Source organism: Mercenaria mercenaria, chromosome 7, assembly GCF_021730395.1.
Source record: "Mercenaria mercenaria strain notata chromosome 7, MADL_Memer_1, whole genome shotgun sequence".
NCBI classification, from domain to species: Eukaryota; Metazoa; Mollusca; class Bivalvia; order Venerida; family Veneridae; genus Mercenaria; species Mercenaria mercenaria.
Genome location: NC_069367.1, coordinates 2,610,544 through 2,625,254, shown reverse-complemented (window position 1 = coordinate 2,625,254; position 14,711 = coordinate 2,610,544). Strand labels below are relative to the sequence as shown.

The 14,711-nt window shown below is 34.6% G+C and overlaps 1 protein-coding gene across 1 annotated transcript; it reads left to right on the top strand.

Annotated features, from left to right (window-relative positions):
* Positions 1–501: 501 nt before the first annotated feature.
* Positions 502–12,381, top strand: LOC123556122 (cephalotocin receptor 1-like). The gene is made up of 2 exons (XM_053548914.1): positions 502–1,569; positions 12,256–12,381. The coding sequence occupies exons 1-2, from the start codon at positions 502–504 to the stop codon at positions 12,379–12,381; spliced, it is 1,194 nt and encodes a 397-aa protein (XP_053404889.1).
* Positions 12,382–14,711: the final 2,330 nt, after the last annotated feature.

The following is a 14,711-nucleotide window of genomic DNA, read 5'->3' as shown; positions in this document are numbered from 1 at the left end:
AATTTTCTATGTCATACATCATATTCCCGATGCAATGTACTATGTTCCACATGCATTGTACCATAATCCATGAAAGAATTACAATATGTCATGTTTAATATGCATTCTAATATACTTCTTTCTGTTAAAACACGCTTACGCTAAGATGGTGTCTCGTTAACGTGCGATGACTCGATGTTTTTGTTGCGACCAAGAAAGAACGCTACTATATTTCATCTTCTGTTTTAGATTAAGGGCAAACTAGAATGGAAATAATGTATAGCAAAGTAGTGTTTTACCTATTAAGTAAATTAAAACACTCAAAATCGGTTATACGTCGCCAGAATAATTCACTCGGGCTACACTCTCCTGAAATTACTCCGTGGACTTATAACCTCTTTCCGTGTATTAATAACGTTAAAACACGTGTTTTCTATACATTATTTCTTACATTTACCATATAAATGAGAGAAGTAGACCATGCGCATTCAGTGAGTAACTGTACTTTCTTTTTCTACAGATATGGAGACTTCTACAAATATCACCACAAATTTGACTAGCAATTCAAGTTTGGACAACAGTAGTACTTTCATATACCCGGCGTCACCTATAGGGCCAGAGTTTTTCAAGGCATACAACATTTACTTGTATCTGATGATAGTATTTGGCGTGCTGGGTAACTTTATTGTGCTTGTTGTATTCATCCGCCACCCACCTTCAAATTCTACTGACTGGTTTATATTGTTTATAACAATCTACGACTTCATTTCTTCTCTACTCAATGTACCCGTCTACGCTACGTTCACGAATGGTTACTGGCGTGTATATGGAACGACAATTTTATGTAGACTACATATGTTTTTGAGTCAGTCGTTAGTTCTCTCTTCGGCTTTTCTGATCAGCGGACTTGCTTTAGACAGATACTTGAAAATTTGCCGACAATTAACATCATTTTCGAAAAGACGTGCTCGAAATGTTTGTTTACTTATAAGTATTGTGACGGCATTTTTGTCGACACCATGTTTTGTGATGTACGAAAATAGAGCAGGAAGATGTGTCTCCATTGTCATGGATAAAACTTTATTTGCCTACTATCTCATGGTATTCTTAATATTCATTTTTGCAACAGCTGTCGTTGTATTGTCTTATTTTAAAGTCACAAAAGCAGTTAAAATCAGTGAGGAGAACGTCTTGAGACATACTGGACATATCGGACATTCTGGCCATAACGGACATACCGTAGACGACATGACAAACAAAGCACTTGTTTGCTGCCTTCCGTCTTACCGAAAGAATAGAGTTGCGCCATCTACTACCGCCACATTACGTAGCGGATTATTTAGAGACACAATCATTGCCGCATCTTCTATAGAGCCGTCATGTAACTCTGGTTCAGTGCCAACAGTTATGGATAAAGACCGTCTGCAGGTCCCGAAACAGCCGAACAAATCACCACGAGTAACCTCTACTTCTGGTCATATTGTGGAACCTACATCAAACAACAGTCTTACGCCTTCAACGATACTATCAGAACGTAAGAGTAAAGATGCTAGATTGATAAGTCTACGAACAACTAAAATATCATTCTTGGTTTGCACTGTGTTTATCGTGACCTGGATCCCACCTTGGTTGTGTTTTGTCCTTGCGTCCATTCCTAGTGTGAAGACCAATGTCAACGTGATAAAGTTCATGATATTCGGACGAATGACCTACTTAATCAATGGATTTTCAAATCCAATCATATATGCAATGCTGAACAAAAGGTTCCGTAGCCACATTCTCGAAATAATTTGTCGCCGAAAGTTGTAAATTACTTTTGTGTGCGGATGGAGTATATGTCGTTTCTAATATCTGTCAGAATATTTACATCACGTGCACAGCATCACGTGTACAACATATCATTAATGATCAAGTGTTTTGCAGATATTTATCATCTATATGTGCATTTAAATCAAGCACAGAAATATGTTATCTAAATTTTACAATTATGTTAGCCGACGCAACTAAGCAAATCATCTTTATCTGTGCAGAAACAATGTTAATTATAGAATATCTTCTTCTAGGCAGATGTATTAATATATTTCTTATATACATGTGTGTTTAATGATCATATGAAATTATTTAAACGCTAAAATTTCAAAAAGAACAATTAAATATAGCTTCCACTAATTTTTCTGACAGTAAAGATCAACATTGAATTGACTAGACTGTATGCATTTTCTCTGGATTTATCGATGTTTTAGATAAAAACCAGGAACTATATTTTTATCAGATGAACGTGAGCGGGTCTATTTGGCTGTTCTACTGAAATGATCGATTTTCTGACATTCACTTTTATTTTATGATACCTAGGGAATGCAAGCTACTTATGCTTGTGCCAAGTTCCCGTAAAATGTAAATATAAGAACTGAATGCTATTTGTGTGCGTTTATACAGGTAAAAACAGAAAACAGAAAAAGCAAAAAATAAAACAGAACAAAAACAAAACAACATGCAAAATGAGGAGCGAGGAAAGTTGCTGAGTATCACGAAGAAAATTGAAATGATATCATCATTACATTGACTGTGCTTTTCAAATATGTATATTATGAAGAAATGGATCAAGTGGTATATTTTTTATTCATGAAATACTAAATTATATTGGGTGTGTTTAAGGTGTACTGAGGCATAACGTACATACTTAAAACGGACCAAATGTACATGTGGTCGTGAAAAATATTAACAAGGGCGACTACTCGATCCCCTTGTCGCACAATCCAGGTATATATAATAGATGTTGTAATGTAAGTGGCATTATATTGTGTTATTTTATCTATTTATTTTTTTCTAATTCCACTCAGTTATTGGTACATACAAAACCGCATGTATGCAGGTGTTCATATAGATATGAGAATGCTAGAAGTAACAGATGAAAGTTTTATAAATTATTGATGATTATAAGTTGATTGTATTTATGTTGAAATTGCGGTGCAAACCTTTCTATTGTACTTAAAGATTGTAATATCGACTACAGATGTAAAGCTTGAACATTTACTGCAGAGGTCAACTTTATAACTCTGACAACAGAGAAAGTGTTCGTAATATTGACTGTGGAAGCAAAGAATGTTACACTGTCTACAAAGGGTTACAGTTTTAAATGTGTTATAAATAAATAGGGACATGTTAACTTGAAAACACACTCTGTTCTCTTTTTCCATTAGCGTTTACTGAAAAATGAAACCATTTTCTAAATGTTAAAAAAATAAAGGAAATCTGGAATCATATAGATCCAAGTGATGCGGCACTAGGCCACACATGTTTCTTTATCTACAATACAACAAAACAAGAGATATCAAATGAGACATGAAATGAAACTTAGCAGTTTTCTGTTTCAAAATTATTCACAAGACCTGATAAAAAAAAAAATATATTTCCCGAGTAATACTTCTCACGAAAGCTTACTAGATCGTACTTAGTCTAGAAAATTTAACGTTTTTAATTAACTGATATGAATAATAAGAAAATCTGTAAAAAGATCCTTTGGAGGCATAGAATGCAACCAAGCAGAATAATAGCAGACTCGGTTTACAACTTGCATTTTGTCCGTTTCATTTCATATATTACTTATATTGTCTCGTATGCTGGTGGCGTTTCTTCCCTTCCACTTAACAACACCCACACTTTATGTATGTCCTTTCCCACCCTCCTTTTTTTGCTTACCCTCCCCCACCCCCTCTTTAACCTATCGCCATTTTAATATATTCTATATAATTAAAATGTAGTGTTGTTGATGGATATTTGAAGCAACCAGTCTTCCGTATTTTCCATAGAAATATTAATAATGTTACAAATCTGATACGACTTTCCCATTTATTACATCCACATAAATGGGAATGAATAATTAACTTAATTTGTGTAAGGGGGCCGGAAGCAAAAATTCATCTACGGAGATTCAAGTAAGGAAATATTCATTGATAAAAATGTCGGAATTGAATCAAGTATTTTCGAACCTAGGGATATCTTTACTAAGTTCATTCGGATTTGTTTATAAAAGGACTAAGTGCAATATGTTTGCTCTAAACTTGTTTTTTATTTCATTCTCCGAGCTACCACAATAACAATAACAAGGTACCGAGATATTTGGTTGGTAATATCTAACTTCTTGTCAAAACTGTCGTCTGTTATCATTTACTGATAAAATATAAATTTATGACGCTTCAAAGTAAATCACTTGAGGAATTGCGAGCTATAAGAAGTTTTACCAAACCAAAGGAACCGCTCCGACGCTGACAACGTCGCCAAAGTTTGACACTTATGAGTCGGACTCTTGTCATATATCATCGCCTGGTTATATGAACAGTCATACTGGTTTATATGATCGTTTTTCCAAAACACACAGTCTCATTTAGTTAAAGGTAAACAGTTCCTAATCAGTTGTTTACATGAAAATGAGAAAAAAATACGTGAGCCGAACCTTTGCACGCACTTTGCTAATTGCTTTGCTAATTGTTAAACATTCCACGATAAGTTATACAGTTAAAATACGTCTTCCTATCGATGTGTAAGCGACAGAGAAAGTTGGGAATGGAAAAGAAACATAGTAAGTAAAGTAACAAACAGTGTCAGACATGCGACAAAAACATAAAAATACATGACTTCCATATAACGTTGTCGAACTAATTAAACTTTGATAACATAAACTGACAGCCCGAGTGAGGTAGTACCATATTTCGACATGTATTAGTTTAATGGAAATGTTTGGAAAATGATCAAAAAAAAGGTTTATCGACTTTGAGCTAATGCCACTTGATCACTTTCTATCGCTAATCGCGGAGGAGACCCAAAGTGCCCTGTAGACTTTGTTTCAGGCACGACTGAACAACAGAACTGAGAAGCTAGCAGGATGGCAGCCTTACATAAACAGACTTTGACGTAAGGCATCGAAACTACAGCGATAAGGGACACCTGGAGTTAATCACGCGGCCAAGGAAGCTTGTACGGACACATGCTATACATTATCTGCGTAAAGAATCGTTTTCAAATATATCCTTATTTTGTAGGGAAAACAACAAAAAACAAATATTACAGTACACATTTAGTTGCTGAATGCACAAGTAGTCCCCAGACTATACGTTAAAGTCTCTTTCAAAAACTTTCCGAGTTATGCTGACTTTGATGCTACCTGACTCCTAGCTATTCTGGATATGTATTTCGGATATTGAAAAGGAATGTAACACAAATATTCTTTTCGGATATATGTACATAGCTTTTAATAAAACAAAACCTGGGTCTACAGAGACTATATGACACAGTCGGCAAAGACATTTCCAAGTATAATTTTAAATTACAAAACAACAAGCCAGTTGATTTCCTTCTTTTATCGCTTCAAGAATTCTGTTTTTAATTTTTTTATTGCACAAAAGAAATATGGTAATTGTATGGTTACACTGTAAATGGCAACACACAATATTTAGCAGAAAGTAGTTAGTAGGATACCATAAAAACGGGTTCCTGCTAAGTGATCTAAGTGATAAACGGTTTTATATAATCAAAGGTGGAAGTAAACTTATGCCAAAAGAGACGGTGTGTTGGTGTCCGCGACCGAAGGATTGATGTTGTTTCCACAAATTCCGGTACCACCAGTGTCTACTGCACTACGTTTATTGAAAGGCATTATCTAATGCATCTTATAACTATGTAAGATTTTTAATTCGCGTACGAGTTGACTAGGTAGGAGTTGGTCATAAGAGAAAATTAGATGGGCATTAGGCAAGATGGTGGGGGAGGTGTTAGGGGATACACGTCGGGGGATGTCTGTCATATAAAAAAAACCCCATTTCAAATGCGATTTCTGAACAAAGGATTACTCGTATGCTGTTTGCCGTCATTGTAAATGAAAATAGGTTGGTATTTCACAGAACTGAAATGTCTGTTCAGTATTCAACTTGTTTTTATTATACACTGCAATTTTTCCTTAAAAATGGACTATCATTGAACAGGTTATGTAAATAGCAAAACAGACCTAATGTCATTTTGTCTCGTTCTATCTGTAACGCATTTCATGATGACCCTGTTTACTATGTCACGGAATTCTTTCTACAGTATAACCGATTCATGAATTAGAAATATGGGTAATTCGGATGCTCCTTTTTATTGGAAAATTTGTCTATGATACATGAGACGGACATTTCATATATCAGCTAAGTTACCAACCGTCTACGTTATGATCATCTATATATTCATATCTTTCTCATTTTCAGGGTCGACCATGATGCATGTAGGTATTCCTTGGTCTGCAAAAATGTTTTAACTGTTGTCATATTTGTTTTGGAACACATTTTTAATATTTGTGACTTTGAGTTAGGGTTGATGCGCAGCAGGGAACGGTTCGTATTTTAATGTGGAATGCTTGTTACTGATCGTCCCGAGGCGGTGCTCACTATGTTCCTTTGTTGATTGGCTTTCTCTTTCATGTAAAACTACTTTACTGTGTTTTTGTGTTTTGTGCTGGATCATTAGCATGTACATGCATGCACTGCTGTAGACTTTCGTTCCGAGAAGCTGCTTTCAAACAACGCTTGATCTTTGTATGTCCAAGTCAACATAGAATCAACATTGTATAAAAAATATAGCATTAAGTAGATATACATGTATAAAACTGTGTTGTAGCGTTAATGAAAATGTGGCTGGTTTATGTTCGGGGTCTAAAGCGCACATAATCTCCGCAACGCTTAACGTATCTCTATCAGTGCATTTATATTACGTGCAAAGAAGGATGTATATTCTCGAAATATTTTACAGAAACATTTAGCGTATGTAATCTGATTGAAACCAACAGTTAATTAGTATTTATCTCTTAAGGCTTCCACAATTAAGAAACCTTCGGCAAAACTTGTAGAGATCATACTGTGATACTGCAGTATTAGCCTACCGGATACACGAATATCATGTTTATGTATAACATCACGACATTCTGGGGCTGATCAATTCTTCAAGTAGAAAATCATTTTTGCTGATTTCTAAAATACGATTGACTTGTTTTGATAACTGTGAAATCCATTTTAATTGTTTTCATAATTCGTATCTAAAACAATATTCATTGCTGAATAAACACTTCCTTGAATTAAAACTATAAATTAATGTTTTCCACGCACATTTTCTATTGCCAAGCAATGAACGTGCACCCTCAGTTTCAATCTGGAGGCCATATAGAATAATACTTCATCAGTTTAAGTATGCCATGAAACAAGGTAACGAGGAAGTTGTGCACTGGTGTAGCTTCATTTAGACACTGGGGGTCCATGCCTGCTTATAATTTGAAAGTTCAAGTAACTTATGGGTATAACTGGAGTTCGAACTTCGTGAACCACGCGTGCGTTTATTCGTATATCTGTTAGTCCTAACACGTTTTCTCAAGAGAGTATAGTGGTACATTTTAGAAGGCTATATCTATGAGCTGAGCTCTTGGTGCTAGCTGTGAGAAGAGCTATTGGCTATATCTGTGAGAAAAGCTCTTGACTATATCTGTGAGTTCTAAGAGCTCTTGACTATATCTGTGAGAAGAGCTCTTGACTATATCTGTGAGAAGAGCTCTTGGGTATATCTGTGAGAAGAGCTCTTGACTATATCTGTGCGCTGAGCTCTTAGCTCAGCTCTTGGATATGTCTGTGAGTTGAGCTTTTGTCTATATCTGTGAGCTCTTGTTGTGTATCAACAAATTATCTGGCTAAAGAGTACTTAAAACGTCGAGTTCTTGTCAAAAACGTCTGACATAGTACTTAACATATTTTAAAGTTACAATACCAAACTTGTTGATATTTCATAATGAAATACATTTGGTAAAATGCAGTTTAATATACGAGTCTACAAATAGATCGGAGTAACTGTAGTGCACTAAACAATGTTGCACCGTATGCTTTTCTTAAAAATTGGATAGAAATATATTGTTACATCTGAAATGAAGGTTTACACGTTCAAAGAAGACCCGTTAATTTGGTGATGATATGTAATTGTAATCTTGAAGTTGCTAAATAAACAAGATTTAATAACAGAAATACAAGACCAAGAAATGTGCATCTGTGTTCTGGGTCAAATTGTGAGACTCTGGTTCGTTTCTCAGTAAAACATTAAAATCATTTTATAAGAAAAATAATACCATGGAAACATAATAATGAATATTGTCCTTCGTAATATTAATAAAGTTATCGTTTTTCTGCTAGAACACGTATAATATAAAGTATATGATATGAAAAACATTAAATTAATATAGGCCGTTTACATAACCTACTTTCTGCTTTCTTATATCAGGCAATGCTTATGAAGAAATATCTTCCATAACTTAACATGAGTTATTATCAATTTTCGACACTAAGTCATTTTATTGTGATGTGCCAGTCTTTCTAGTCATAATTGTTTTTGACAAACGGAGATTTTTTTACGTTTTTAGTTTATATTAATTTGTTTTAGTTCGATTGTGATGAAACGTTAAGCTAATAGGAACCACTCTCGAGTCCGCTTCCTGGAAAATCAGTACTCGTGTCATATGAAATGTCATGGTCGTGACCTCAATGGGGCTCGAACCCACGACCCCTGGATTAAGCGGCGGGCACTTTATGTTCATGTTTTTGTCGTTTAGTATTCATCCCCTTCAAGGTCCAACAATGACACTCTGGCATGCAAAGCGCTACCACAGTGTTCACAATGACGCTCTGGCATGCAAAGCGTTACCGCAGTGTTCACAATGACACTCTGGCATGCAAAGCGCTACCGCTACCGCAGTGTTCACAATGACGCTCTGGCGTGCAAAGCGCTACCGTAGTGTTCACAATGACACTCTGGCATGCAAAGCGCTACCGCAGTGTTCACAATGACGCCCTGGCATGCAAAGCGCTACCGCAGTGTTCACAATGACGCTCTGGCATGCAAAGCGCTACCGTAGTGTTCACAATGACGCCCTGGCATGCAAAGCGCTACCGTAGTGTTCACAATGACGCCCTGGCATGCAAACAATTCGCAGTTATAGATTACTTAATTGTTCTGATTTTAATTCGTGGGACACAGAGATACGCCTAATCTATATATGTAATCTATTAGTTAATCGTTCATACCGTTAATGTGTTAATGGGAAAACAGGTTTTACTAAAACATTGTAACTCTTTAATGTCTATCTTTGCCATAATTGTTTTCTGAAAAGTAAACAGATATCTAAACACACAAAGTACACCTTGTGATAATTTAACTAAAGGCAAAGTGATCTCAATGATAAGTCTGGTGATTCCAATCCATTAACAGCATCAAACTCTCTACGGTACTTTCAGTGAATGCTTTTTATTTCTGTTCTAAGGATATTTTTAAATTTTCGTTTTCGCTTAAATTGTAAGGACACCGATATTTACTGAAGTTTTCATAAATTGTTTTTGTCAAAGCAACTCGTACAAGTACATTATGTGTAACTATATTTTCATTCTTGGCTTTTAGTTGTTTTCTCTGAAAATAAAATAAAAGTGTCCATAAAAGTTTAACGATTATTTTATTTTAACAACAACAATCGGACGCAATGCATTGAGCGGTAACAATTACAATAAGGGAGTCTATGGGATCAGATTATCTGTTATCCCTAAAGACTACAGGACAGTTAGAACATATGGAATCAAGCAATTTGTATTAATTGTTTTACTCAGAAAAACTTCATTTATTTGCAATGGAATAACCGTCAATATTTTCTTTATATTACTGTAAATAATCTAGTGTGTAACGTCACTGCTGACCACGTTAAAGGATGTCGTACGAAATTCATTAACGTCGATTATTTTAAATTTTACTGAGCCAGGCGAATAAATTATGTTTTAGTTTATCATTCAAAGTGAATAAACAGCAAACAGATTATAAACTTTGCATCGAGAAATCTTAACTCTTTTTTGTGCACCACTTTTTACTGTCTATGATATCATTATACACTGCTGAATTTAAGGTGTATTAGTTTCAGTTGTTTCATTCAGGTTGGCAGAATTTAACATTAATGTTTAGAATAAAGAAAATATATTGAAAATAAATATCCATAAACAAGTTGACTCTGTCACTTTTAACGGTTTCATGGAAACAGAATGGCCACCATTTCAAATATTGAAATATTAATGTTTTTCTTATTTCTAAGAAAATCTTGTCACTGTCTTTAATGTTCAAAGAAGACCTAGCAAACAGATTGCATATTTGAGCAACGTCGCCTTTAATTTCATTTGAAAACAATTAGAATTAGTACATGAGCCATAGGGTTGATTGGTACCATCTGGGGGGATTAATTCTTATAGTGATTTTTGGAAAGGCATACAACCCTGGAGTAAGATATTATGTGATAGCAATGTATCGATGGTAGCTTTTGGTGTGATATCATCCTGATATATGCCTACACTTAGATACAAGTTCAAATGGGCTAAAATATATCCAATGTAGACATACGAATTATGGAATATATGCTTTTCAGTTAGAATAATTGATGTATTTGTAACAAGTATTTAAGAACAAACAAAATATTTCCTTAATTTTCGACATTTTTGGGTTTGCTTCTTTGAATAAATGTTAATTAAATTAATGATTCTAAAGAGCATCTTAATAGCATGGACAACTATTAAGCATAATTACAGCTCATAATTAGATTTTCTTCAGATAGATGTTAGACCTTGAGGTACCATTTCCCCCTGCCTTCCCGAAGGAATATTCAACATTATGACTTTCGGAAAGTACATACCGAATGCTTTTTATTCTTACACGAATGCCGTCTAAACGTTAGGGCTTTTGTAATTTACGTGACATTTAATATGTTTCCTAAAAACATTTAAGACGATGAAATAGTGCTACATAATGATTAAGAAAAAGTGCATTCTGTAGTTTATTAACAACCTTATATAACAATGAATTGAATGTGCTTTAAAACAAGATTTCTTTCACGTACCCGTTAACATCTAGATTAGTATAATTTACGTAACAGTAATTTTATTACCAACATTATAGATATTTTACTTGTACTAATAACCCAATGACCAAGATGTTTATGATTCTTCAATATAATTGAAAGTACAGACTGAATAATGTTTCTTATAACTATTTTTCTGCAGTGGTAGGAACTTTTCCATGATGTAATCTCCGTATAAGTTTTATGTTACCTAAATGTACAAAACTTAAATTTCTGAAGTGAAGAAAATGCCCTGCACAGATCGGGAAAAAATTATAATCTTTTATAATAAGTATACATAATTTGTGTTGTTGAACTAGATATTTACTAGAATGCAGTGAATCACTATCTCATTTCAATAGTTGTGCGAATTTTACGTGACAATAATATGCATTACCAAAATCAGTACAAGTCAATTATAAATGTTCAAGAACATAATTATACATGTATAAATATATTGAAATACATTTCAGAAATAGGTTTTAAACAAGTAGAAAACAAATAGACACTCATTGGAACACCATGGCTTCATAGGGACAGAATCATTCTTAGTTTAAATGTTAGAAATCTCCTAACAATTACTTATTAACAGATGGCACATATATTCAACCTTAATTATTTGACCTTCAACCGATGTTTACGTAAACAAGTAAAGGAACTTGCTGACAATTCAAGCCTTGAAAATCTGTTGAAAGTCAAACAGCGTTCAAAGAGTACTTTCAAAAGTACCAACACTTCAAAAGTGTCAGAGACAGACATCACGGAAAAGGGCACACTTCTGTATATACTTTATTGATATAATTCATGATATACCAGCATTAATACAGGCCACAAATGTCAACGACCTAGATGTGCAAATAGGAGTCTGGCACAAGTTGTGCCCACTATTATTTGCGTCCAATCATATGAACGATGCAATGTATCTACCTGCTTATCTGTTTGTTTATGCTAATTTGTTTTAGCTCGACTGTGATGAAAGCTTCAAGCATATTGGTATCACTCTCGAGTCCGCTTCCTGGAAAGCCAGTACTGGTGTCATTAGAAAAGACATGGTTGTGATCCAAGTGGGGCTCTCGAACCTACGACTCCTGGATTGAGCCGACACCTTGTCCACTAGACCACCGCTCCCCTATCTGCTCCTAATGATGAATCTTGAAGTAACCCACCCTTGTGCAGAAAAGCTTTTGATGAGGGTTCGTGGCTTCAGTGTGTCTAGATCAGCCGCACCAGCATCACAGAATGTGTAAATAACTATAGAACAGACTATCAACCTTCATGCCAAGAAAAAGGGAAGCATCATAAGTTTCAGCAGACAATATTCTTCATACTACAGGTGTTGTTTGACACAGCACTTGCGAGCTAAATGTGTTGAAGCTACACAACCAAAAACAGACATGACTTCAGAAGACAAATCCACACACAAAGAAGTGGAACCTGCGCAGATCAAAGCCGATTATGCGGATGTAAAAAAGTGATGACAGATGTAGAAAAATGCATGTATCCATTCAAAGCAGAAATTGGCAATAGCAGCCTTTGCTTTAAAAAAATCAAAGGAAGTGACCAGCTCGCAGAATAGAATGGCTCAGATAAGGGCTGAAAGAAATATGTTTTGGACTATTCGTGATATTAGTTGTTGAACACGCATGATGCAGTCATAGAATTTCCTGTGTCATTTGCAACATCCTACGGAATGCCAACAAAGACTAAGAAAGCCAAATTATTATACTACGTTGAAGGAAGTATCGAGCTGCAACAAGCCATTCTATGGTGGCCTATTTCTGCATACGAGAATCATAAAGTTTTCATGAACATTTTATGAACTTTCCCGAAAAAAAAAAAAATACTTTTCGCGAAAAATTGAATAAACTTTCGTGAAAGTAGGAGAAAGTTTTCATGAAAATATTATCTTGTTAACGAGACAATGTGTCAAAATAGTGCCCTGAACTGCATAAAGATAACGCAGTAGTCCCCTCTACGGAAGGAAGCGTGTTATATTGACCTCAGTCCCCAACCACAACCCCTAAGAGTGTCTAAAACTTACAGATATGTTATTATAACATTCATAAGGGTTACAAAATTAACGTATTTTTTAACTCCCTTTATCATTTCTGTTAATTCGGTATCTGTTATCGTATGCAGTAGTTGGCACTATCGTGAATTTTTCCACTCAGAACAAGAGATTCTTTTCGTGAAAAGTTTTTAAATTTTCACGTAAACTGTTCGCGAAAACTATTTGCTTAAGTGAATGCAGAAATATGCCACCATACCATTCTATTGAAAATGTATCTTACATCATTGATGGCGATGCTTTGATAGTAGATTTCATTGCAGATACATACTTTTCCAAAAGAATCTAGTTTGTCGAAAGAAAACGACGTGGAACTGCACCAACACTTCTGTTTTCTGGTCAAAAATACCAAAACATCCGCAGAATTGGAAATATATCATGAGTAATGATGACAACAAAACTCATTTATGTTCAGACAGCTAAAATGTTGGGACGTCAACATGTGTGCTCCGGCGACGTTTTGGAGACGGAGAGTCAAATATATTTGTAGTATAATGTCGCCCAAAATATCGGAACATAAACAAGGTTACATACGAAATGTTTGTCAAGAAGAATGGCGACCAAGACGGCGTAGACATGCCCTTGATGCCACCATATCAGTCCAGTCAACTATCAGTTACTTATTCATTTATTTATATTAATCTACAAAATTTTTAATATACATATCTGCGTAGCTATTGTAAAAATAGTAGGAAAACTTTATTATAATAGACAAGCTCTTAATGTTTTTCTACATTAAATTAATACTTTTGTAGTTTTACTCTTATTCATATCAAATTAAACAACCTTGATCTTTTCTTAAAGGTGTATATTTGACTACATGCCCATGAGAATAGCCTTTATCTTCCTGGTGTTGTTAAAAATTGCTGGGACTTTGATGACGAACAACAGTTAGTGTACAACTTGAGTGACAAAACGATCGTTCCTGATGAACTTGTTGGCATATTGTGCAACACTGACATAAACGAAACCACTGAAACTAATGAAGATTATGCGCTTACCGAACAGAACAGAACATACATTTTATTTGAATTAAGCATATACAGCTCATCTTCATATGCAACAATATATACATGCATGAATACGAAAAAATGGTAATACCTAGTATAATAAACATATACTAGTAAATTTGTGAGAGTGCAATACATCACATGTAACACAATCTATATAACTATATACATGATAACTAGGATGGTAAGAAATACTATCCGGCGTTCAATGCATTCGATCTCATTTTGAAGGCTTTATTACAATACACAGCTAATTTGATTAACACTGACTTCCTTTCTGAATTAAGCAATTCTATGAATTTATACACGCTAGGGTGTCTTACAAAATAATTAGATATATACTGTTTTCTTATTGTATCATACAAAGAGCAAATCAATATAAAGTGGTATTCATCTTCGATGTCATTTTTGTTACAGATACAACATTTTCGTTCACTTCTATCAATATTATTGTGTCTTCCTGTTTCTATAGATAAATTATGTGACGATAATCTGAGTTTAGCCAATGTGTTTCTTAATTTCATACTATCTACAATTTTAAGGTATCCAGACCTGCTAAATTCTGTCTTAATATGTTTATACAAATGTAACGAAGAGCAAAGACTTACACTAGAGTTCCAATGTGTGATATATATATCTCTTAAACGATTATGTAGCACTGGTATAAATACATTTAAGTTTATAGATTCTGGATACATCCATACCTCGTTAAATCCCGCACTTTGCA

Bases quoted from the DNA above. Each gene is read 5' to 3' on its own strand.
- LOC123556122 (XM_053548914.1), top strand. From the start codon at position 502: ATGGAGACTTCTACAAATATCACCACAAATTTGACTAGCAATTCAAGT. The intron at 1,570-12,255 runs GTTTGCACTGTG...TGTTTGACACAG, and splicing joins CAACTAAAATATCATTCTTG to CACTTGCGAGCTAAATGTGT.